Source organism: Chrysochloris asiatica, unplaced genomic scaffold (assembly GCF_000296735.1).
Source record: "Chrysochloris asiatica unplaced genomic scaffold, ChrAsi1.0 scaffold00043, whole genome shotgun sequence".
Lineage (NCBI taxonomy): Eukaryota > Metazoa > Chordata > Mammalia > Afrosoricida > Chrysochloridae > Chrysochloris > Chrysochloris asiatica.
The window spans coordinates 20,922,039-20,947,942 of record NW_006408561.1 but is presented as its reverse complement, the minus strand read 5'-3'; the positions used below and the strand labels follow the sequence as shown (position 1 = coordinate 20,947,942).

At 39.1% G+C, this 25,904-nt stretch overlaps 1 protein-coding gene across 1 annotated transcript in view; it reads right to left on the bottom strand.

The window, feature by feature from the left end:
- The window catches only part of FNDC3B (fibronectin type III domain containing 3B), a 339,753-nt gene that overhangs the window by 28,182 nt on the left and 285,667 nt on the right, over positions 1-25,904 (bottom strand). Inside the window, exons 18-23 of the mRNA XM_006861842.1 lie at positions 24,741-24,846; positions 23,639-23,811; positions 20,386-20,499; positions 19,883-20,032; positions 15,844-16,124; positions 2,473-2,685 (exon numbers count right to left, since the gene is read on the bottom strand). Coding sequence (XP_006861904.1) covers positions 2,473-2,685; positions 15,844-16,124; positions 19,883-20,032; positions 20,386-20,499; positions 23,639-23,811; positions 24,741-24,846 — 1,037 coding nt within the window. The remainder of the gene's footprint in view (positions 1-2,472; positions 2,686-15,843; positions 16,125-19,882; positions 20,033-20,385; positions 20,500-23,638; positions 23,812-24,740; positions 24,847-25,904) is intronic.

Genomic DNA, 25,904 nt, shown 5'->3' with positions numbered 1-25,904 from the left:
AACAGGACAAGGCATTGTTTCATTCTGTTCTAAACAGGATCACTATGAGTTGAAATTAACTCAACAGCACCACCACCAACCCCAGTAACAATTATGATGTAACCAATTTCAGTTGTTTACCCCTGATCTTCATGAATCAAGACCAAAGTTAAAGGTTTGGGTTAAAGTGGCCATTCACTATAAGAGTTCAGTTTCAAGACACCAAGGAAGGTCATCTTCAAGCCAAAATTAGGCCAAGTTTTCATCCTATTAAAACCCAGGAAAATTATTCCACAAATAGAATGAGAATTTATTATGCTCTGTTTTCCCATCGCTTTAATAACTTTCTGAGAGCATGGACAAATCTAATTTAAAAAAGATAAATCTGGAACCTAGCTCATAAAATTAAGAAAAATACTGTTCCTAATGCTAAGTTTTCTTAAATTGCAATTTGAATGTAGGCAAGTCATTTATTTAACAAGGCGAACATTGGACATTTCTTTGGAGGAAGGGCATATACTGATGATGAAGTTCTGCAGTATTTCTCTCTGGCATATTTATGGCTCAAGACAGTGTGCTCATTTGGACAAGTGCTCATGGAGCTTTTTTTCTGAGCCCAAGAACTGCCCATATCAAGTAAGTAATTAGCTGGACCAAGCCATCTGTCTGACGCATTCTCAGGGTGCTGCCCCTCTCAGGGTGGGAATGCAGTAAGATGGGATCAGGTTTATATGGAGGTCAGTGCTCTCCCCACATTTCTGGAGGTAACAGCAGAGAAGGCTGAACTGGGAGTCAGAAGACACTGACTCTCTAAAACAGTACAACTACATGATAGTCTCTAAAGAAGGTCCTCTCTACCATCAATGGAAACCAAAAGCCCAAGATAAAAATGCAAAGACTTTACAAATAAAATTTCCTCAAAGCTAGCTTTATGTATCTATCATGATTTCTGTTGGTCGATTCTTCCTGTCTTATCAGTCCCCTCCAAGTGAGGAGTCTCTCGACAAATAGCAAGCCCTTGAAAGCTTACAGCACAGAAAGGGGATCTGTGGATGAGTGAAGATGAGTTTAATCGCTAATGAAACTATCAAAAGAAGCCTTACTTTCTGTGTTTTCTACACCAGTACTGGTTTCTAATAAGGAGCTCTAGTAGCGTAGTAGTTACGAATCGGGCTATGAACCTCAAGGTCAGCAGTTTGAAACTACCAGCTGTTACGTGGGAGAAAGATGAGGCTTTCTGCTCCTGTAAAGATTTACAGCCTCGGAAACAACAACAACTGGTTTCCAATAGAACTCTTTGTGGTTTTCAGTGGTCAAGTCTTTGGGTTTTCCTGATCCTTCAAAGTGAAGTTCAAAGGTCACATCCTTCAAGCAGCTTTTCCTAATCTTTGCAAGCAGGTGGTCTTCACCTCCTCCACACTCCTCCCAAACTCCTGTGGTCCTGATGCTCTATAATGACTTGTGAGTTGCTACTATACTCCTAGAGGTACGGTCTTGCATTTTCTTAACTTTGGTCCTTCTCACTGAAGATCACCTCAAACTGTGCCTTCCACCCAAGATGACTCTCCACATGCGTGAAACAATCAACGCACGAGAATGGAGATGGAGATTGGGCAGGGCTTTCTGCAATAACTAGAATTGGTTCCTCTTGTAAAGGAACAGAAATAAATATTGTATGCAAACACTTACAAACGAACACTGGTTTCCCTTGAGCAGGTATTCCATAGGGAGGCAGCAGCAAGTGATTATCCCTTCCGGCTACTTTGGTTTTTATACTGGTTCTCCCCTCCCTCTGCCTGGTTTTCTGATTTGGACTTTTTGGTAACAGAACATTCTGTCATCATTTACTTTTGCTCTACATCTAAATTATTACTAAATACAGTTCAGCTGCCTAGCTTCTGATTGGTCATTTTCAAAGGAAACAAAGTTAGGTTAACAAAATACTAAGTGAAAGGCTGGCTTTGATTTCTATAGCCAAGAGTGTTTCCTGGGCATGGAGTCTTATAAAGAATCTCCTATTTGCCCTGGTTAATTTGATATTGCATTGCCCATAGTTACAGAGAACAATCCCCATCTGTACATCACCCACAGCTATTTCAGATTGGTAAACATGTTTGTCCTGATGGTTACTGAATATTTAAAAAGGTACCATCTCTTCCTGAGTCTTATTTCCCTCTGCACTTATGACTAATATAATGCTATTACATAGTGTGGACTTGAATGAGACAATTTTCTTTTAAAATAATTTCTCTCCATTATCTGGCTGTATGCAAGGGAGGGGAGGAAACAACATAAAATCACATGTAGGGAGATGAGGATTTTCAGATTGTTTAGTTTAGAAGTTCCACCTGGAAGATGCAGGGCACAACTTTGGGTATAGAATGCAGGACCCAAATACATAGGGAATCATTCAACAAGGAAGAATAGTGTTGTAGAGGGCACATCCCATGAGCCAAAGTCAGAATTTGCACATGTATCCTCAGCCCACCTTACCTCTTGTTTCTGTCCTCCAGCTGTAGTGTGTACACCACGTCATCAACAGCATGTGTTTTGGAGTTACTGTCTCCCCACTTTAGCTTCAGGCTCTGAGGACCAGATGCAGCACACTCCAGCCTAGGAGGCAAGGGTGGTAATGGCCGAGTTTTTGCTTTAATGAACTGACTAAATGGTCCAACTCCAATTTCATTTATAGCCTGAATTCTGATCCTGGAAAAAGTAAAAAATACAGACAATACAAGTTTAAGAAGCAGCAGTTCTTCCCTCAAAGTACACACTGCACAGAAAGTTCTTACCTGCCATATTGCAGATAAAAAAACAAACAAACAAAACAAAAACCAGTACGTGAAAGTAATTCTGGACAAATTGAGACCTGGGCTGCTCAGACAACAGCATATATTCTCCATTTATATACAAAAGCTCACTAGCCAGATACCCCTGAGTTCTTTAAATTAAAAATAAAATTATGATTTGTTGTCTGAGGGAAGGCATCCTAAACCATGCCTTTTGTATGGTATTCTGCTGTTGTTGCTGTTAAATACGTCAAGTTGGTTCTGACTCATAGCGACCCTACAAAGGGTTTCCGAGGACTGGCTGATGAGTTTGAACCAACCTTGCAGTCTGGTGCATTAACCAATAGTGCCACACCAAGACTCCATATATTATTCTAGCGACCCTTAAAACCACCACAAAATCCAATGCCATCAAATCAATTCTGACTTATAGTGAACCCTTTATGGAAGCAGACTGCCACATCTTTCTTCCATGAAATGCCTCATGGGTTTGAACCCCTGACCTCTCAAATGGGCAGCCAAGTGCTTAAAGACTATGCCATGAGGAATAATAATAGCATGATTTAAAATTGAATGGAGTTAAATGTATATGTAAAATAATGTTATTACTATTCCTAATTTTTTGTTCCTGTACATTCTCACTAGTAGACTGTGTGTCAGAATAATATACTGAACGCATCACTCCATCTTTGTCCTCAAAACCCTTCCTTCAGTGAAGGAAAGCTCCTGAAGCTTGCTGCTGCCTGCATTTGGAGGCCTGCACAGACCAGTAGCCTCCTCTGTCTCTCTGAACAAAGGTTTCAGCGACCCCTGCTGGTGCTTTCTCTCTTTGCTGGGCAATACAGACATTTCCTACATCTCTCTTCTCTCAAGCATCCTACCAGACTTACACAGCATCATCATCTTTAAGATCACTCCTGAATCACTCTACAGCTCCTCAAATCCCTTCATACCCTGTTTCTAGCTTTCTGGTAAAAATCTCTACTGAGACACCTCACTAGGTATACGTGTATCATTGAGGTGACTGAACACTATAGTGTCAGGGGTTTTAAAGGTCTCGATATTTAAACTTGATGTGAATTGTAAACAGAGTTTTAAGACATATGACAATAAAAAGAATATGAAGGGGCTTCAAAAAGTTCATGGAAAAATTCCATTACCTTTTTATTTCATTTTCCACAAACTTTGAAGTCCCCTTTTATGTTTGAAAGGGCTTTTAAGGAAGAGTTTACTTTAAAAAATATTCTTGTAATTCTGTTTTAATATACTGTTTATAATGATTGCTTGTGGTTAAATGGAATCTATTAAATATTACAATATCTAAATTCACTATGTTACTTCAAATTAGCCTGAATTATTCTAATGTAACCAATTTAAAGATTGCATCATTCAGCAAGTCAACCTAATACTATGCTTATAAATCACTCAGGGGGGAAAATGGGTTAATTGCAGGAGAACACACACCCTACCCCGTTTCTCCCATTAAATGTAGCTGCTAAACCTGGACAAAATGAATGGAGCAAGAACGTAAGATTCTGAAAAGTTAACAGAAGCAGGAGGACTGGGAGCCCAGAATTCAGAGTACCACCCAAACCCGCACTGAGCCGCCATTTTACCCCTCCATTTACCACCCAGCCTGGACTCAGAGCCCTTCAGAGAAGCCTCTTGTGCTGCCTCAAGGAGACAGGAGTGGTTTCCCAGTGATAGGAGAGGGCATTTCCTCGTTCCTCTCGTTTATGTTCTTTTCTCCATTCTCTCATGCTCAGTCCCTATGCAATCCCATCATAACAACTGTTTCAAGAACGAAAACCACAAGCTATCAACTGACAGAGAAAAATCATTTGGCAAAATTCAACATCTATGAATTCTTCTCAGTGATTAAAAGGAATGTTCTTAGGCTGAAAAAGGGCATCTACAGAAATACCTACAGTTAACATCACTTAATGAGAGAAGACTAAGTGCTTTCTCTATGAGATCAGGAATAAGATGAGAATGTCTATTTTCACATTCTTGTTTAATACCATATCTAAATCTAAAGTCCTACCGATGTTAAGTGCTCATAGCGACCCTGTATAAGGTTTCTGAGGATGTAAATCTTTGTGGGAACAGAAAGTCTTATTTAGTCAATGCAAAAAAATAAATAAAAAAACTGGGAGTGATGGTAGCAAGGAAAAACAAATGTCACTGAAGTCACAAAACACCACAGTTGAAAAAAATCAAACATTGTTCAATAAGCAGGGAAACACATGGTGCTTACAAGCAGGAAGTCTTCAACAGCTAGAATGCCAATTTTCCCCAAATAATCTATAGAGACCTGTTGTCACACTGCAGGAAAAGCACTGGACCATAATGGCAGTTTGAATCACAAGGGTGGAGGTTCAAAATCACCAATTGCTCCTTGGAAACCCTGTATAGGGGTTACTATGAGTCAGAACTGACTTGACAGCACTTAATAACAACAGCAATCTACGGATACAATGCAATTCTAAGAAAATTCTGGCAAGACTCTTGACAATTTATGTGGAAAAGTTAAACCAAATTTGAAAAACTAGAATAAAGTTGGAAGACTCAGTACCTGCTTTTAAGACTTTACTATAAAGCTACAGTAATCAAGACAGTGTGGTACTGATGAAGAGACAGACACATAGATCAATGCAACAGAATAGACTCCCAAAATAGACCCACACAAATATGGCCAATTGATTTTTTTACAAAGGTGCAAAAGCAATTCAATGGAGAAAGAATAGTCTTTTCAACCAATGGTGTTGTGACAATTTAGAATCAATCAAAAAAATAAATATATATGCCTCAACCTAAACTTCATACTCTTTACAAAAATTAACTCAAAACTGGTCACAAATCTAAATGCAAAATATAAAGCTTTCAGAAGCCCAAGAATGAAATCTTCGCTGATTAGGGAAAGAGTTTTTAGCTATCCTATCAAAATTATGACCCATAAAAGAAAAGAAGAAGAACAGTTAGACTTATTAAAAATGTTTCCAGTGCTAAGAGATTGAAGACAAGCTACATGCTACAAGAAGATACTTCCAAATTATGTATCTGACAAAAGATTTACATCTAGGATGTTTAAAGATGCTCAAAAGTTAACAGGAGGAAAACAAACAACCCAATTTAAAAAATGGGCAAGACTAGAAGAAATACTCCTAACACAGAGGAGATACAGATGCCCAATAAGCAAATAAAAAGATGTTCAACATCACTAACAATTGTTGTGTTAGGCACCATACAGTCAGTTTCGACCCATAATGACCCCTATGTACAACAGAATGAAACACTGTGCCATCCTCACAATTACTGCTACTCTTCAGCACACTGTTGTTGCCACTGTCTATTTCTCCTCATTTTGAGTTGTGCCCCATCAGCAAATTAAAAGTCCTGAAAGCTTTACTCCATTCCGGTCGTCATGGTCAACTCTCCTTTGAGGAGGCAGCCCTTCCCCAGTTGTATTTTGTGTGCCTTCCAACCTGAGGGGCTCATCTTCTGGCACTCTATCTGACAATATTCTGGTGCTGCTCATCATGTTTAGTATTCAGTATTCTGGAGCTATCTGACAATGTTTCACTGCTATTCATAAGGTTTTCAGAGGCTAAACATTCGGAAGTAGTCCGCCTCTCCTTCTTCTATGCCCGTCTTCGTCTGGAAGCTCAGCTAAAACCTGTCCACCATGAGTGACCCTGCTGGTATGAAAATACCAGTGGCATAGCTTCCAGTATCAGAGCAACATGCAAGCCACCACAGTGCAACAAACTGACAGATAAGTGGTGGTCACTGCATTTGTTGTTGTTGTTAAATACTGTGGAGTTGGTTCTGACTTATAGTGACCCTGCATAGTGTTTCCGAGGCTGCCAATCTTTATGGGAGCAGAAAGCCTCATCTTTCTCTCGTGAAACAGCTAGTAGTTTCGAACTGTCGACTGTAAGGTTAGCAGCCCGATAAGTAACCACTATGCTAGGAAAATGAAAATGAAAATCACGAGATACCACTAAATCCTTATTGAAAGTGCCAAACCAAACCAAGAACAAAAATGCAACCACACAACAAAACTTAGCAACATCAAGTGTTGACAAGGATGCCATATTTTACTGGTGAGAATGCATAATAGAAAACCGTTTGTTTACTATAAAGTTACTTAACATATTATTTACGTTCCATCAAGTCCATTCTGACTTGTATAGGGTTTCTGTGCAGTGGCTGGTAGGTTTGAAACTCCTACCTTGCAATTAGCAGTTTAGTGCTTATTTGGAGTCTAGTAAATCCCATTCCTAGGTATTTACTCTAGAGAAATTAAAATTTATGTTAACTCAAGATCCTGCATACAAATGTTTATAGCAATCCTATTCACAATCACCTCAAACTGGATCAACTCTGTCTCATAGTTTGAAAAGCAGTAAATACTTATCACTGATAAAGTATAGCAAAACATTCCATTAAAAGTACCTTCCTTTCCCCAGATTCTATTACAAGAGGGGACATACCAGGTCTCTTAAAGATAATGCAATATAAGTCTCTCAGTATAACACTGAAAATTAAAATAACCCTTATATCTCAATGTGAACCTTATAATCAAGCTTTGTGGTATTAAAACAAGAGGTCTCTTGTAAAGTAACAATACTTTCTGCAAAATGTAATCATCATGAAGCAGAAATTACTACCCTGGTTCTCTTCCCAGAAAAGGATTAAGACTCAGTCTTTCTTCCATATCGTACTAAATTTCTTCATCTACAAGACACATACTATGGTCTTTCTAACATCTAAACTATGGTTTCTTTCCTGTACACTGAACCTTCCTTCCCTATATTTTCAGGCAAAGATTCTTTCTCCTAGTTTCTATAGTCCTTCAGAGCCAAGCTCACCTTTCTTCCTGACAGTTTTATCACTTTGTACCATGCAGCTCAGAAGGCCCTTAGCTACTATAATACTCAAAAAGCAGTGAGGAAATGGGTTACTCAAAATTGTGGTTCTGCTCAGGAAAAAATAAAAAAGCTAGGATAGTTGAATAATTTGTTAGAATTTTTTAAAGTTTAGAATACAAATGTACCAAGATTTAAAAATAAATTTAGTTTTAATATTTGATTTCTTTTATAAATTCCCTTGTTTCTTTCAAAGCCTCCAGAGTATTTTGATAAATATTGGGCTCCAAAAAGAATACTATGGTATTGTTGAGAAAATTATCTAATACCTATAAGCATTTAGTTTCCTTACCAGTAAAGTAACAGTTTCCTTGTCAATAAAATGGAATAGTAACATTTTACTGTATTTACAAACAGGATTGCTAAATTAAGATAAAGGATCTAGGAAACGTCTTACAATTTTAAATATTTTATATTCTACCTTTACTACCAGAAAAGAATCCAACAGGCCAAAGCACCTTGGTGAACATTAAAGTAACAATTTATGGGGCTATAATTCCTACACCTTCTTTAGAGACAGTCATTTCTTTCCAACAGTAAGCACAACGTGCTGAAAATCCACCAGGAATGTGCGGGGCACACATAGGTGCGTCTTTATTTTAGATGCACTATTACCACTGCTCCCCAGCTGCTCCTCCGAAACCTTATAAGGGTTGCTATGGGTCGAAACAGACTCAATGGCACTTAACAACAACAATTACCATCACTCCATTTTATAACTTCAGTAATTTCCTGATAGAATCAATGTCTTTCCTTTCTCTGAACTGTGCCTAAGGACTCAGACTCAGGAATTGTGAAAAGACTGGCATATGGTGACTTCTTTTTACATCATCCTCAAGAAGGTGAGCTCTGGAACGAATGGAGACAATGTCAATGACAACATCGAGAATTTACTCTGTCCAAGGACAGGTGCTATGGAATACCCACTGCCACTGAGTCTGTTTCTACTCACAGTGATCCTAAATAGGGTTTCTGAGACTGTATATATCTTCATGGAGACAAATCACTGGCATCTTTCTACTGGGGAGCAGTATGTTGTCAGTTAGCAGCCAGAATGTTGTCAGTTAGCAGCCTAGCCCTTAGCCCACTGCGTCAACCTAGCCCTTTTCTGTTAGCAGCCTAGCCCTTAACCCACTGCATCACTAGGACTTCTTACACTGACCCCATAAAGTCGAATTACTCTATTTAATGAATGAAGAAATAGGTCTGGTTTGATTCATCATCTGCACTGATCTACACAGTGGGTAGTGGTCAGATTGGCACATGACATGAGTGGGCTCTAACACAGCTATAAATCCAACCGAAAGATCCTATAATTCAAAACACACTTTCAGTTCAAAAACAACTGTCTTTTGTCAAGGAAATAAAAAACATTTAGGACAATCAACAAGTTTGTTGTTAAATGCCATCCAGGTGGTTAAAACTCATAGTGATTCTGTACAGGGTTTCTGAGGAGCGGCTGGTGAGTCTGAACCACCAACCTTGAGACTGAAAAGACCCTGTGGTCCATTTTAGAGTAGCATAACCTTCTTTAATGTGTACACACACACACTCTGTCTTTCAACTCTGACACTATGTATATAAGTCTATTAAAAACAGAATGACTTTCAAAACAAACAGTCCTAAGTTGTGAAAGGTGATTCTCCTAAACCATGATCAGCCATAGTTAGTGTTTAGCATGTTGTAAGATAGGGTGGGAGGGAGTGAAGATAGGTTCTCCTGGATGAGAGTTTGGGAGGTCTAAGATGCAGAAGGAATCCTGGTATAGTGCTGTAGGATAAGCACTGAACCACAAGGTCGGTTTGAATTGCTCCTAGGGTCGCTATAAATCAGAACAGACTTGATGGCACTTAACAACAAGATTCAAAAGACGTTTTTTTGACAGTCTCTCTCCATCTAATTAAGAAGAGACCATACAGTAAAGAAGAGAATAATCAGCTAACTTCTGAAGTATGTTGTTGTTGTAAGTGCCATTGAGTAGGTTCCAACTAGTGACCCTGTATATGGTTTCCAAGGAGTGGTTGGTGAGCTTGAACTGCCGACCTTGCGTATTAACCCGTAGCACCACACCAGGAAGTAAAGATAGTTCAAATACTGAAAGGAAGAGATGATTCAGCGTGAAGTCACACAGAGACGGATTCCTGGAGGGGTGGCCAGAATTGGCTCTGGATACATCCCTGACTTCAACCAAGCTACATGCCCTGATGGCTCCTTGGTTACTCCTGCCACCATTTAGTCACCAGGCCTCAAGATTTGCTTTTTTTCCTGCCCTCCCTTGGTAAGAAAAAAGATCTTAAATGTTTTCCACTGCAGGATAATGTCACATTTCCATAATTAAGTCTACCAATACTCTATGTACAACCACTTTCCAGCTTCTTTTTTCCCTACCAACAGTAATAACACCTTTTTTACTGAGTGCTTTCCAAGTGCCAGATCCCATACTAGGTTCTTTCAATCTTATTTAAAACACACAACAACCCTATTAAGTAGTTAAAAATATTACTCCTATTTTACAGATCAGGAAACGGAGGCACTGAGAGTTTAAATAACTTGCCAAAGGTGACAGAGGCAATAAATGAAGCACCGAGGGTTGAAGCCAAGGCCACCTGAGTCCAGCAGGCTGCTACTTTTGAAGGCTTCAGGACTTGTCTCATAATAAAGCCCACCTGACTGCTATGATGAATGCTTTGTGATTCACTTCTTGGCAGCCTAACAGAGTTTGGCATATAGTAAGGACTCAGTACACGTTATTTTCATCTACTTTTTATCTAGCTAAAAGAGCATGAATGAGCAAAACAAACAAATCTAACTTAGGTTTGAGTTGTTTGCCCGCTCAGTATGAGTCAGACATATAATGAGGTTGCCAAAAAAAGTAATCTTAGGCAACCTTACTAACTGCTCAGTGTGGAGAATAAGGAAGGTGACAGTCTTGATCTGCCCTGAGCCTGGCAGCTAGACTATTCCTGGAGGCCTGGGTAGCACATGCTGAAGGGCCCGCTGAGAAATAAAAATCACCCTATGAAGAACAGGCTGGCGGAAGTTCTCGAAAACACATGCTAGTGAAGGCAGATTTGAGGCAAGTGAAAATAGTTAGGTAGGATACAACTGACTTTATAATAATGTTTGACAAACTTTGTTTTCCACAAACTGTGGTCTCCAGGAATGGGGCTTAGACACCTGTATTTTGCAAAAGCTCTTTGGGTGATTATTACATACTCGTACATTGTTGTTGTTGTTGTTAAGTGCCATCGAGCTGGTTCCAACTCATAGCTACCCTGCATAGGGTTTCCAAGGAGCAGCTAGTGAGTTTGAACCACTGATCTTGCAGTTCAAACTGACCTTGTGGTCCAGCACATTATCCTGTAGCACAAGGAATCACAACTCTAGAGAGGTTCTCGAAGTTTAACAAGCATTAAAATCTCATTGAGTGGTAATGAAAGTACAGAGTGTCAGATTCTCCCTAGAGTTTTTAATTCATTGTTGTTAAATGTCGCCAAATCAGTTCTGACTCACAGTGATCTTTGTATAGGGTTTCTGAGGAGCGGCTGGCGGGTTTGAACCACCGATCTTTCAGTTCGCCACTGGGTGCTTATCTTACAGTGCCACATCATTAAGGCCTGAGAATTTGCATTTTAACAAACTTCCAGGTGATACTGATGATCTGAGAAGCCCTGTTCTAACAGAAGTCAACTGGGTTGACTTTAGATGTAGAGAGATTTTGACAAAATATAAAGGAAACATTATTTTAAAATGTCATTCATGAACAGAATGGACTGACTGGCACACACTCAATGCAAGGCACCGGGAAGTGGGGCAGCAGGTGAGCGGATGTCTCTCCAGCTGGCAAAACCGCAACTTGGCTGGAAGCATGCAAAGCAAGAGTGTTGGTTCTGTTTTTAATGTGTTTTTTTCTCTCTCTTCCCTCAAACCAAAACAGAAGTTTAATTTCAAACTCAGTTCTAAGCTTAAAAGTAATGCCTTTGAAAACAGACTGAATTTGCCATATACAATATCTGCACGTCAATGGGCAGTTTTGCAAGCACCAATGGAGAAGTAATGGATTGACTGAAAAAACTCTTCATGTGTTATATTTAAGTTTGCTGGGGAGAAGCATAAGTCTGTCCCCGCAAGAGAAAAACAATAGATTCAACGTGCGAACAATGTATAACTGCTTAAGTCTACAAAAGAATACTCCCCTCCCTTCCCCGCCAAAAATAACAAGCAAAACAAACAATTTATCCAGGCTCCTTGGCCTGCTTATTTAAAATATTTCAATCCACATTTTTATCCCCAAATTTCAGTTTTCATTCACTTATATTTTAACCAATTTTGGAGACAGAAAAAGGTGAGGTAAAAACATTGACAGGAAGAAAATTACACCCTTAGTTCCTTGACATACTTATTATGTATTTTACCATGATTCGTCAATTGTATTTTTAAAACATAAAAAACCAATATTGTGGATTAATAAAAGTTCTACTATATAGAATTCAACTGTGTACTGTAGAAACTAAATTGAACACAGGTTGCTCTTAAATATGAATTATCTTAATAGCTTAAATATGAAACATCAAATTTAATTGTTGACTGGCCAGCAAAAACTTTATCCAAATCTTTTATTTTCTGGACCAAGACACAGACACACACAGTAAGGTCAATAATTGGACATTTTCTGAGCTATTCAATTTTCAATGAACTGTTTCAAACCCTCCAAAATACCCTGTAAGATTAAAAAACGACATCCTCCCAATGTACTTTCTTTCAACTCAATATACAAGCCTTCGCAAAGTAATACCACATTGGATTACTTACGTCACATTCATGAAATGCTTTTTAACCCATGTCTGTAGTTTTACTATCCAAATATGAGCCCAACCTTACATAGTTTCTACATTACTAAACAATTTCATCTTCTCCATAACATAATTGGAGGTGCTTTCTAACGTGACTTTACATTAACTATTTATGTGGAAGATGTTTTGGTAATGTTAACTGTAACTGGCATTTCCTCATTAAGCAAATATTCTCAGCATCTCAACATCCATTCATTTGAGCCTTAGAATTCTTTTTAGAAGTCATCTGACATAAACTGACTAATAAAAGTTGACACAGCTTCTACAAATCTCACAGTATTACAATAATTTAAGACACTAAGACATGGCACCTTAAAAGCATCAACGTACTTTGGAAGGCCAGTCCCTGGAGAAAGACATCAACGCCTGGTAGAGGGTCAACAAAAAAGAGGAAGACCTTCAATGAGATGGACTGACACGGTGGCTGCAATAATGGCCTCAAATCTACCAATCAATGACTATGATATGAGGAGGATACAGAGCCAGGCAGTACTTTTTCTGTTTTGCACAGGGGTGCTATGAGTCAGAACCAACTTGATGGCACCCTAACAACAAGGTAGGGCACGAAGTTAGAAAGAATCAACACCTCACCCAAAAAACCCCTTTAATAAATTTGGTCTGAATTTTCTGAGGACTCACCTGAGAATTTGAGCACACTCCAAAGTAAACATGAATACTGATCATCGTGGACAAAAAGCCTCCTAGTAATTCCCTGAACAAGCACAGCTTTGTCATAGGTCTTCTGGCCTGAGGGACCATGCTCAGGCAATATTTTGGATCTGTTTGAACTGCAAGGTCAGCGGTTCAAGCTCACCAGCTGCTCTTTGGAAACCCTATACAGGGTAGCTATGGGTCAGAACTGAGTTGATGGCACTTAACAACAACAACAGTCTCTTAAAGGGGAGTCCTGGTGAGGTGTTGAAGGATAACACTTGACCCCAACGCTGGTTTGAACCACAAGGTTGGTAGTTCAAACTTAGCAGTCACTCCTTGGAAATCATATACAGGGTCGCTATGAGTCAGAACCAACTCAACAGCACTTAACAACAATAACAAATTTATTTAAGTATAAGATGACCTCAAGAGATAATTTCTGTTTAAGGTTTAAAGAGTATCTAGTGTGATAGTCTAGGGGATTCCTCTGGTCTCAAATGGTCTAGTAAACTCTGAATTTTTTAAGAGTTTGAATTCCGTTCTACATTTTCCCCCATTCTGTCAGGATCCATCTATTGTGACCCTAATCAGAATAACTGCTGGTGGTAGCCAACAACAATGGTTAGATGAGGTCATGGTGCAACAAGAAGTCTCTGAGAAGCAGCTGGGAGATGACATTCCCCCCTTGCAATTTCCCCTTAAAGGTTTACTTCCTGGTCAGGTGTTCTTAGAGCATTTTCAGTGGGGAAAGTTCCTGAGTACAATTCTGGGTTAGATCATCTCTCTATTTACTCAGCACCTGATTAGAGTGCTCTAGTCACAATTGTTGTTGTTGTTAAGTGTCGTTGAGTCGGCTCCAATAGGCACTTAATATTTCCTCAGCAAACAGGCATGGAGAAGACTGAGACTGGTTTTCTGGGATTGGCTATAAAGCTAAAAATGAAACTTATTTTATATGGGCTCTTCAGCTGTATGAGCGATGTTCTTGTTGTTGTTATTAAGTGCCATTGAGTCGGTTCCGACCCACAGTGACCCTAATATAGGGTTTCCGAGAAGGAACTGGCAAGGTTGAACTGTCAACCTTACAATTCAAATGGCTTTGTAGTTTGGCACATTAGCCCACAGCACCACACCAGGACTCCGACATGAGCCATAAATCCCCCTTTACTCCGTTTCTACCTCAAGTCCCACTTCCTCCAACCATCCTTGACAACTTGTAACCATGGGCCTTCCTCTCTAAAATCCAACAGGACTTGGCACATAGGCATTTCCATCTTGAGGGGTCATAATCACCTATACTAATCTTGAATTTCTATTTAGTGTTCCTCAAGTCTGTGAGTACTCTGAATATATGGATGTTTAATTGCTGCTTCACAGCTCCACAGTCTAGAGTGTTATGCCCAATTTTGAAAGAAAGCCAACACACACACACGACTGTTTTTAAAATTAAAATAGATACACTTACAAAATGGATATGACTTATTCATAAGAGAAAGATTTGGTAAGAAAGAAAAAGAGAGACAGAGGTTATATGACCTAGCTGGACAGAACTTTTACATCTTAAAAGTGATTTCTTTCTTCAGCTTCTGGGGGTCATAAGGAATAGTCTGCTGGTCTACAGAGTTAGAAAACATTGCAGCAAGTTTAGTTACTGCTCCTTCACTTTCTCTGCCTCACTCCAGCAGGAAACCAGTTTTGAAGGATGGTGATTTGATAAGGATGAAAATGAATTCTTATTGTGCACATGCAATGAACTTCTGGGTTCTATTGTACGCATTTAATAGTCATCCATGCTTTTACGCCTCACAACACTTTTGTGAAGTAAACACTCCTTGTCCCTTCATTTTAAAGAAGAAACAAAGATAAAGAGTAACTAACTTACTTAAAGACACAGCTGTTAATGACCTGATTCTGAATCTATGCTCGACAATACCTTGTTGAGAAAACATTTAGTTTGACAAAGGGAAATGCCCCAATGGGACCCTCCGGTATAATAATAACTATAGTCCCATAATCTCAACCTTTTCATTTTGAGTGGGCTATGGCAACTGGGGGGAGAGATAAATCATTTTGAATACTGACGGGTTATGATGGAAAACAAGAAGTGTGGGAAAAGGAAGGTGGGATGGCTGGCTCCCAGTAGGAACTCTGAGGGGAAAGAAAGGGATGCTAAATGAAGATGTCAACTGAGTTTTGTGGAGTGATGTGTGATATAACTTCTCTTCTCTGGTCCCCCATGGGATTCTGAGTAATATCTGTATCACAAATGCTTTGAAAACTTGTAGCTGCTTTTGGAGAATCCGAGAAATGGCAGAGTACTGCTTTGGGTGGGTAAGTGCATGGGCCTGAGTCACAGTGAAAAGACAAAATGGTCACCAAGAGGCCAAGAGCAGGAACTGGCATACAGGGAGGAAGGCAAAACTGTTCCTCAGGGGTTAGGAATTTTATATACATTTGTAGTGCATTCCTAAGTATAAAGCAATACAATTATGTAAGCTATATTTGCATTCAGTAATTTTCAATATTACTAAGGGTAGCTAGCTTACCTGTCGAGCCTTTGGAACCCTAAAGATGTGTAGCTTTAAGTGCTGATGTGTTGAAGCAGCTTAAATTCTATTTCCCTTAGTACAGACTCACCTGTAGGTGGTTTCTGGAAGGAGATCTTTGACAACGTGGCTGGTGGTATTGCCCACAGTGAAGCTTGTGTCTCCCAGGTCAATATTGTACGCAAGGATTTCAGACCCATTATTGCACGGCTCTTCCCAGTTCAGTACAAGGCACACAGAAGGTGAATCAGGATAGGCGCTGATGATCTCCTCCTCCAGGACACAGAGAGTGGAGACAGGGTCGGGGGCAGATGCTGGTGTCTGGCAATGGACAAGCTCACTATACGGCCCTGGTCCTGCTTGATTGACAGCCTAAAAACAGAACAGCGGGATAAAGCTCACAACACATCACTAGCAGACACTCATGTCTCTATGTTGGGTGCTATTAAACACAAACAAATACATAATTTGCCTCTAGAAACACATGTAGAAATAAACTCTAGAAAATGTTCACTGCAATCTAATCACCACTGTTCAAAGAATGGCAAATACATAGTAAAGCAAAACATATGACCATCATCATCTCTTATGGAAAATAATTACATTACAATAATTGTACAATGATGTTTTACATTTGCACGGCCCATTCATTTCAGTTTATCTACTGTCTGATGTGATCTTGAAAATAACTCTCTGATAGAGGTATAAAGAGTGGCAAATATTCTGATACATTTCACAGAGGAAGAAACTCGGAGACCGATGAAATAATGTAAGCCCCAGATTCAGAAGCAAAGCTGGGAATGGAAATCAGTTAGTTTATGTGATTTTTAAACAGTGCTGCCCTGAAACAGTGGTAGGAATTTTTAAAAAGATATCTACTATTTTTACATGAATGCAAATTGACACGTCTGCAGTCAATTATCAGTCCCATCTGTGTTCACCTGAGAGCAATGCCTGACACTTAAAATCACTTACTCCCTGCACTTTCAAATACTTTACCGTTTACTGTCTCCAGGATCCCCACACTCTTGTTTATCCTCCTACCTCAACTGCTACTTCTTCTCAATCATCTTTGCTGGCTGCTTACTCATCACTTTGGAGCCCTGGTGTGGCACTGTGGGTTAACGTGATAGATTGCAAAGTTGGTTTGAACTGCAAGTCGGCGGTTCAAATCACCAGCCACTCCTTGGAAACCCTATACAGGGTCGCTGTGGGTCGGAACCAACTGAATGGCACTGAACAACAACGCATCACTTGAATTTCTTAATACTGATGAGCCCAAGCTCAATCCTTGAATACCTCTTCTTTTTAATCTTCACTTCAATTCTCGAAGATTTCATCCTGTTTCATGAGGTAAATGCCATCTACCTTCCACTACCAAATGTATACATGTAGCTCAGATCTTTGGCCTGAACTCCAGTAGAGTGTATTCAGCTGTCACATGATGAACATCTCCACTTTTATGTCAAAGAGGCATCTCAAACTCAAATGATTACCCCGAGCTTTTAATTTTGGCTCCCATCTCCCTCCCATCTCCCGCACGTCCTATAGTCTTTCCCATATTCCTAGTTACTTACGTCACAACACTGAGTCATTCTTGGACATCTCTTCCTCTCATAGCCCCAATCCAGGTCATCAACACACTCTCTCTCAACCTGGCTACTGTGAGGACCCACTAACTAGTGAAGTGTCCGATCAACAGTAGGCACGTCACTTCCTATCTTCCCATTGTGAAAAACATACAAAATACAGTGAAACCTGTGAGAGATGAAACTCAACGAGACTACCTTGCTTTCCAAGTCTGGCAAGTGCTCCACCTTTGACAGGCCTTACCCCTTTCTCTATTGCTTGTTTTAATGAAAATGTCTGAATTTTCCTGATGGGTTTCTACCTTACATAGGTTCCAGCTTTCCCAGGGTTTACTGTAGCACCTTTTCTACTTATTAAAAAAAAAAAATTTCAAATTTGAACTAATTTTAGACTTACAATGAAGTTGCAAATATATACTTCCACTTTTTCCAATAATGTTCTTTTTCTATTCCAGAATCTTACCCAGGACACCACTTTCTTCTACCAGCTTGGCTCTATGGAAAAATGTTTTCTTGATCGAAACTACTGGTTCAAAAGTACATTCTATTAAATAATATATCTGTAATACACAGTATACCTCATGTGAAAATAATTATTTTAGTATATATAATCAAAACATACTAAGGAAAAGCACAAAGTTTTTCTGTGTAAACAAATGCTTCACTTGATTTTTATAAAACCACAATGCAGGTATTATGTTTTTTGTTATTGTTGTGGGCCATGAAGTTGTGTATGACCCATAGCAACCCTGTACAGGGTTTCCGAGGCTGTAAATCTTTATGGGAGCAGAAAGCCTCATCTTTCTCCTGCAGAGCAGCTGGTGGATTCGAACTGTTGACCTTAAGGTTCGCAGCCCGATTCATAACCACTATGCTACCAGAGCTCCTTTTATATACACACACACACATATACAATACTTCAAGTTCTAAGGAGCCAAATATTCAAAGCATACTTGGGTTTAACCTGATTTTAGAGTAACTTCAAATGTAAACAACTCACATTTGGTCACTAAGACAGCAGGAAATCATACAGGCTCAGAAGTCCTTTTTCCTAACCTATTTCATTAGCATAGCAATGGTGGTCTTAAAAACACTTTTTCTTTCAAAGGGTCTGCATCAGTTTATGACAAATTAAGTACACTTATTACTTGAAAATATTTTTTTACTTCTAAGCATAAAAACAGGGAGACAAAAATATTATGTAGGCTGTTTCTTATCCGTGTATCCTTTAAGGTGTAAATTTGGGAAGCCAATGCTAAGTGACGACAGAACCATGACAGGAAGAAAGAAAAACATTGTAAAGAGACCCAAAATGCAAACAGCACAGTGGAGGGAGGCTACTCACAGTGGTGATGGGGTCAGACAGTCTTTATTTATATCCTTGCCTTGTTCTGCGAACAGTGTGGCATATAATCTACCCTTTCCCCAATGACTCGGCATCGTTACTGTAAAGACGAGACCATGCGCAGTGACCCTGACTCAGTGACAAAGGGGTATCTATGTCCTATGTACTCCATCTGAGCAGGAAGTAAAGTGTACAATAAAAGAGTTCGATCAGAAATGTTTATGATAAAGCAGACTTCATAATTTAACAGATAAGCTTCAGCTACCTGGAAAATTAATTTGCAAATAGAATCTTTTCTCCAAAAAGGCTAGGGAAATGGAATGTGGTACTTGGTATAAACAATTTGGTTCATGCCTTAAATCAGGTGGAAACCTTAAATCCAGCATCTCTGCTTCTTTATTTACTTAAATGTAAGTGTGTGTGAAGATAGAACTCCTCCTCAAGGTCAAGTACCTTAGCTGATTAATCTTTGTCTTCTGATCCCGATCATTCTGATCATCTTGATCATCCTTTGATCCTGGTACAAAGTAGTACTCAGGAAATGTTACTGAGAACATGGAAATAAATGGACAAAGATCCCTATCTTCTCATCAAGATAGTCAGACTATGTGAAGGGGAAAAATACATTTGTCCAAGTCAATAAAGTGAATTAAAAGCAAGCCCAAGATTATTGTCATTCTGAGAGGGTCAGTAGCTTTGTTCTGACTTTATTCTGCTTGGTCTCTGTTGTGGAAGATTAGAGATAGCTGGGGCGTGAGGCAGGGTCCTGAAATTTAATACAGACCAGTCGAAATTACTTTAATATGTGTTTTTGGTTCCATTTAGCCAGCTGGCACATAAATTTCCTGTCCTTTGCCAATTCTGTCTAAGTGGCTTGCCCAATGAAATGTGCATCTCAGGGGAATTAAGAGGGAGGCATCATCCATTAGACACTGTACCCGCCTTTCCCTTGGACTTGACCATTTTATCCAGTGACTTCACAAGATTCATGGACAGTGGGAAGTAGAAGAGAGAAGAATACATTTACGTTCTTAAATTTCACAACCTCCTAGACAAATACAGATCACTTGCAAAACAGCAAAACAAACTTACCTCAACTTAAAAGGATTCCTTTTTCCCTTCTTTGAGTAAAATTCTCATAGTGTTTACCATGGCACACTAGTGTGTGAGTCATGTCTGAAGTAATGCCAACCCACCTGTAGTCTACAGCAATACTGTGCAGCAGGCAACAGATCTCTTATTTCAAAGCATGTTTCTATCCCGTCATAGATGAGTTCTAAGGAGTCTTCATCTTCTCCCCATTCCAATCTGTACCCAGAGACATCAGCACCAGAGTTTTCAGGACTCTGGAAATCAGACATGTAAGTAGTTGATAACTCCATCCAGAAAAAATTCCTACTATGTTTATATTCAACTAATGAAACTGAGAAAGAAAGCATGATGCCCCAGAAAATTTCAAATACATATGAATAACATGAGAGGGGTACTCAGTTTCCTTTCAATTAGGATTAGGGGTAAAATGTATAAAATTCAGTATGATTTATAAGCAAGTGCCAAGGGAAAATGCTGTGTAGAAGTGGGGTGGGGAGGCTTGGAGAATCACCTGTATGTTCATTTCGGCTTTGCAAGTTCATCACAACTTACATTTGGGGTAAAGTAGAAGACACAAAAACTGATGCAGAATTTGTGCCTGACTTACCTCCCAACTCACCAGGACCCATCCATCAGGCGTAAAAGAAATACAAGGTGCTTTGCATTGTCCTGGGGGTCCTGCAGCAGTGGTGATTTCTGATACATCAGAATAGGGACCATACTGAAAAAGAAACACACACACACAATCTCGTATGTACAGATATATATGCAGGTTTCTGTGAATACATTTGCATGTAAGAGCTCATCATTAAATAAGGGGTGTAGTTGTTAGCAGCCATCTAGTTGTCTTCCAACACATTCCCACCTCAATGGTAACAATGAAACAAAATGCTGATCATTCCCATGAATGATTGTAAATAGTTAAGTAAGCCATTCTTCCTAGTCTAGTTTAGTCTGGAAGCTCCATTGAAACCTGTTTGGCATCATAGCAACATGTAAGTCTCTTCTGACAGAGAGTGTTGGACATGCAGATGTGCAATGACCAGGAACTGAACTTGGGTTTCCAATATGGAAGGTGAGGAATATACCACTGAACCTCCCATGGCTGATTTTCAAAGCAACTTGTTAGAAAATATCACCTAATGGCTTTCATTTGACTGTGTATAAACAAATTTTTCTCCTTCACACATTCCTTGTGGGTAAAAATCTTATGATATATGTACAAGGGAACTTCAAATCGTTCATAGGAAAATGTAACTAGAAGACAATGGAATTTCCTCACAAATTTTTTGAAGCCCCCTTGTGTATATGTATATGGAGTCTTGGTGTGGTACTATGGGTTAATGCAATCAACTGCAAAGTTGGTATGAACCACAAAATCAGCAATTCAAGCTCACTAGTCGCTCCTCAGAAATCCCATAAGTCAGAACTGACTCGATGGCACTTAACAACAACAAACATATATATATATATTATCCTAAGGATTACAAAGGTGGCTTACCAACTATTTTTCCTTTACTACAACTACAACATCAGAAACAAAAACATATGATTCCTGACCTACTATGGCATTAACATTTCTCAGAGGGGATTAAACAAAACTAAGTCAGATGCACACTGCAGGTTAAATTTTAATGCATAAAAATGTACTTGGAATTGATAGTTGATTATCAGATTCTGGGTTTCCTTTTAGGTACTGGTACTTTCCATTTTGGAGTCTAATGCTCCTGTATTGATTTCTCAGTGTGTTCCCCCCACCATCTCAACTACTAGAGGTTTATAGTTTTGTGTTACACTGAGTGATCATATTGCTCAGAGTTGATAATCACTAGAGACAATACATTTTGAGACAATGGTACTGCCCATTTCCATATGGAACAGGTGTAGTTCAAAGAGTTGGGGTAAAGAGTAAATTGATTTCCAAGCTAATGAAGAATGCGTCTCAAAATGAAAAAACAATATTTAAAATAATCACGCCTCAGTTTTCCAGCCTAACTTGCAAATATACATGGGAAGTCTTCTGATATGGATCTCAGAGGATGACTACAAGCCAAATGTCTAGTTAGCTTTGAATCTAACAGAAATGAACAAAAGCTGGAGATATTTTCTGTCTATGATCAGTCATGAAAGGAAAGAGAGCTTAATCCTCAAAGCAATCCATCTGCACATTTGTCTTTGTTATAGCAGAAATCCCCTGAGATGCTTATGGGGCAGAGAGCAAATTAAGGTCTCTGTAGTATCTGCAGTGGTCACCATACATCCTCTTTGCATTTACATAATGAGTTTTGGACAAGCTAAACCTTCTTACCAGTATATTTTTATTGTTTAGTTTTTCCTTTTAAGTATCTGAGCTGTTTCTGATTTTTTTTTTTTTTTCATCAGAGAAGAGAAGAAATTTAGCTCCTAATCTGAGACCTTACTTCAGATATCAAACCATAAGGAGCTGCATTTCTCCATTCAGTGGTGGTTAGCGTGGAACTAACTAAAGATACACTTAATCTCCATTCGAAGTGCCTTGAAAGTGACCTCCAACAACTAGAAAAGGTCACAGTCAGCTTAGTGTCACTGTCAGCTGGGCTTCTCTATTGTATTTTATAATGAAGTACATTTATTCATTTGTTTACATGGAACTCATCGATGGGACTCACTGGCAGTGTTGGGGGGCATTAGCCTCTGCCTGCTTTACTTTAACCATTCTGCCCATCTCTGACACACCAAGAGGCTCCACAGCTTCTGGACCACCTAGTTCTCATTAAGAACCTCCCCAAATCTACATTTCTTTCTTTCTTTTTTTGTTTTAAACTAACAAAGCACCATTCTATGGATACAATACAGATGCATGTGCTCTGAACTTCTGATATCCCACACTGACAGCTCCAAACAGAAGGACACCAGGCCAGGGAGTTCCAAGGTCTTCACCAGAAACAAACACAAACAAATAAACTGGCCTGCCCAGCCTCCACCTCACTCCATTTAAAAACTGAGCTATGGTACTGTTTATTAGCTCAGAGTATGAGGTAAAGAATAGTGCATAGTCCTAATATCCTAAGGGGTCCTGGTGAGTCACTAACCCACCAGCTGCTCCTTGGAAACTCTGTACAGGATTGCTATGACTCAGAACTGACTCGATGGCTCTTAACAACAGCAACAATCTTCTAAAACTGATACATACAGTCAACCAGAGGATAGGAAAGTATTCTAGAAACTACCAGATGTATCTACAACAGAGTAATGTTCTATACTTACCTTGAGCTCTATCTTGATAGACTGATAGGACAACAAAAGAAATGAAAATTTTCTAATGCTGAACTGAGTCTTTGAAATCACAATTCTGAGATGGGATTAATACATTACTTCTTTAATGACTCTCAAGGTTGGACAGATAACGCCACTGAGGAATTTCTCAACTTAGTACCTCATTCAATTTTAAGTCACTGTTGTTGTTGTTAAGTGTTGTCAAGTTGGTTCTGACTCACAGTGAGCCTGAGTAGAGTTTCTGAGGAGTGGCTTGGGCTTTTGAACCACTGACCTTGCAGTTACCAGTTTAGTGTTTATCTGGCAGCACCACAGTGTATATAAAATCTTGTAAGGAGCACTGGTGGTGTAGTGTTTGTTAAAGAGCTCAACTGTAAACTGAAAGGTTGATCATTTGAAAACCACCAGCTGCTCCATGGGAGGAACATGTGGCAGTGTGCTTCCATAAAGATTTACAATTTTGGAAACCCGATGGGCAGCTCTCCTCACTGTCCTATATGGTCTCTATGAATCACAATCGGTTCACAGGCAGGGGTTTTGTTTGTTTGTTTTTTATAAGTCTAAGAGGCTTATATTTTAATTAAGGTGTTGGGTCTTAGACTTACCCCTCCGTCATTCAGAGCCCTCACCCGGAAGCGATACACAGTTCCGGGAAGCAGGTGTCCAACCGTGCACTCCAGGTCGGGCCCGTGGTACACCTCTGAAGCTACATCCTCAGGCTCTGTCATCTCCACACTGTACTCTGAGACCTCACAGCCACTTTCAGATGCAGGAACATCTGTAGGTGGAGAATTATATTCTTTTCAGAACATTTTTATGTTTCCAGTTGACCACCTCACACCTGTCTTTCCAGTTTACAAAATATAGATGGCCTGTCTTCAGTATATCTCTTAAAAGAGCAACCCCTATCTCCAAAACATCAAAAAGAAAAACAAAAGAAAAATGTTTTGATTGATATGGTCCATACTTTCTCCACAGCATGAATAATTTTTAAAAATTAAAGTATAATAGTTAATAAAAGTACTTCAAAATAACAGGAGCATAAGGCCAATCTTCTCATTTCCTTATATGTAAAGGTAAAGGGAAAAAGAAGGAGGGAAAAAATCTCTTTAACTTGAAGTCAAAGTTAACTACCTAACACTGTTTCGCTAAATGCAGGTGTATGATACCAAATTGACACAATATTTTATTGTTTTAGACACAAATGGTGGGAAAAGGAGTCTGTTAGAGTTCTATAGGTTTATACTTATAACTTTACATGATATAAACTGCTGATAGGATAGGGAATACTAATATAGCTTGAGTAAATACTGAACAGGAACCACACACTGACAAAGCAGACAGAGAGAAGAAGAAATTCGCTACTGCCCTATGGGAACATTCAGTCTCTGAACTGAGCATAATGTTCTTCTTATGAATAAAGCTGAAAAATTCCTGAAAAGGATTGGCTTGCCTACTCTGAAACATTCTCTGGAAAAGTGTCCTCCAAAGGTCAGGAGACAAAGAGTATGTCTGACCCCACGAGGAGTAAGAGGATGAGGGATGGTACAGGGGAAAATACAAAACCAAGCCAACGTGCATTAAGGATAACATGGACATTTTCAATAGGAAAAAAAAAGTTCTAGAATTAAGATGTGAAATTTAACTATAAACCATTAAGTCTTAATCTCAAATTGTCAATGCCAATGTGAAGATTTGTACACTCACCCCACTCTAAGTGGACTTCTTTGTGCTTTGGTCTACCCAAAACCCTCGGTGGTCGGCACTGACCTGGTGCAATGCTTAGTGTGCGAACTGGGAGACTTTCAGAACACTGTGGAAGAAACACCAGAGAGTCATCTTTTAGTACGATCTATTAATTAGACCACTACATACCAGGCAAAAGCCACTCCATAAATGTAAATGCTATCAAAAGGAGGTTTTACACTGAATATGTACACATACTACTATATGCTTTTTATAATATATAAGGCCTTTGTGTGTGTGTTTTAACTGTAGATGTATACTGCATACCAAACTAGTAAAAACAAGAATGATTATATCTGAAGTCAGATTAGTAGATATGAGTGTTGTGTATATCCTAAGTACATGATTATTTCACTCTAAACACAAATTAGAAAGACCTTTCATGAGGACAGAAAAGAACACAAAATAACAGCTGGATGAAAATTTTAAATGGTGTCATAAATAGCCAACCAGTCACGTAAAGAGCAGAAAAGCAAATCAAGTTGCTATGAATCAACTGAGTCTAACATTAACTGGCAGGTTTTGTCAAGACTAAAATAAGTAGGCCTTCATTTATTCATTATCTGTCTGTACTTGCATGTAAGGGTGGTAGTGTGGAAGCTGACCACCATTTTGACACAAGGAAAAAAACATAGACCTATGTAAACCAATCAAACTAAATCTTCTCTGAAATGAATGGTGCTGAAGAGACTCATTTTTTATTTTATTACTTTTTAAAAAAATAAATACAAGCAGTACAACCATTTGGTAACATTCCATAGCACTTCACATACACTTGGCACCCAGAAGTTCTCTGTGGCTTGGATTTGGTTGTGCTCCACCCTGGGAAGCAAATCCAGAGAGCGCTGGGTCTGCATAAGGCTGAACCAACAGGACTTTCTTCCAAAGAGTTCATCTGTATAGGCAATCTAGATACCATAGTACCAATGGGGGTGGAGGTCTGGGAGAGAGATAATCTTAAATAGATGTTGTGTCAGACTAACAAAAACTAGGTACCCAAATGGCACCCTCTTGAAAAGTCAAACCAATTTGAGATTATAAGCTACTTTTTATCCCACTCTCTAAACAGTAATTGTTCTAAGCCATAATGTTTAATGTCTCTATAATTAAAAATTTTTTTTACCG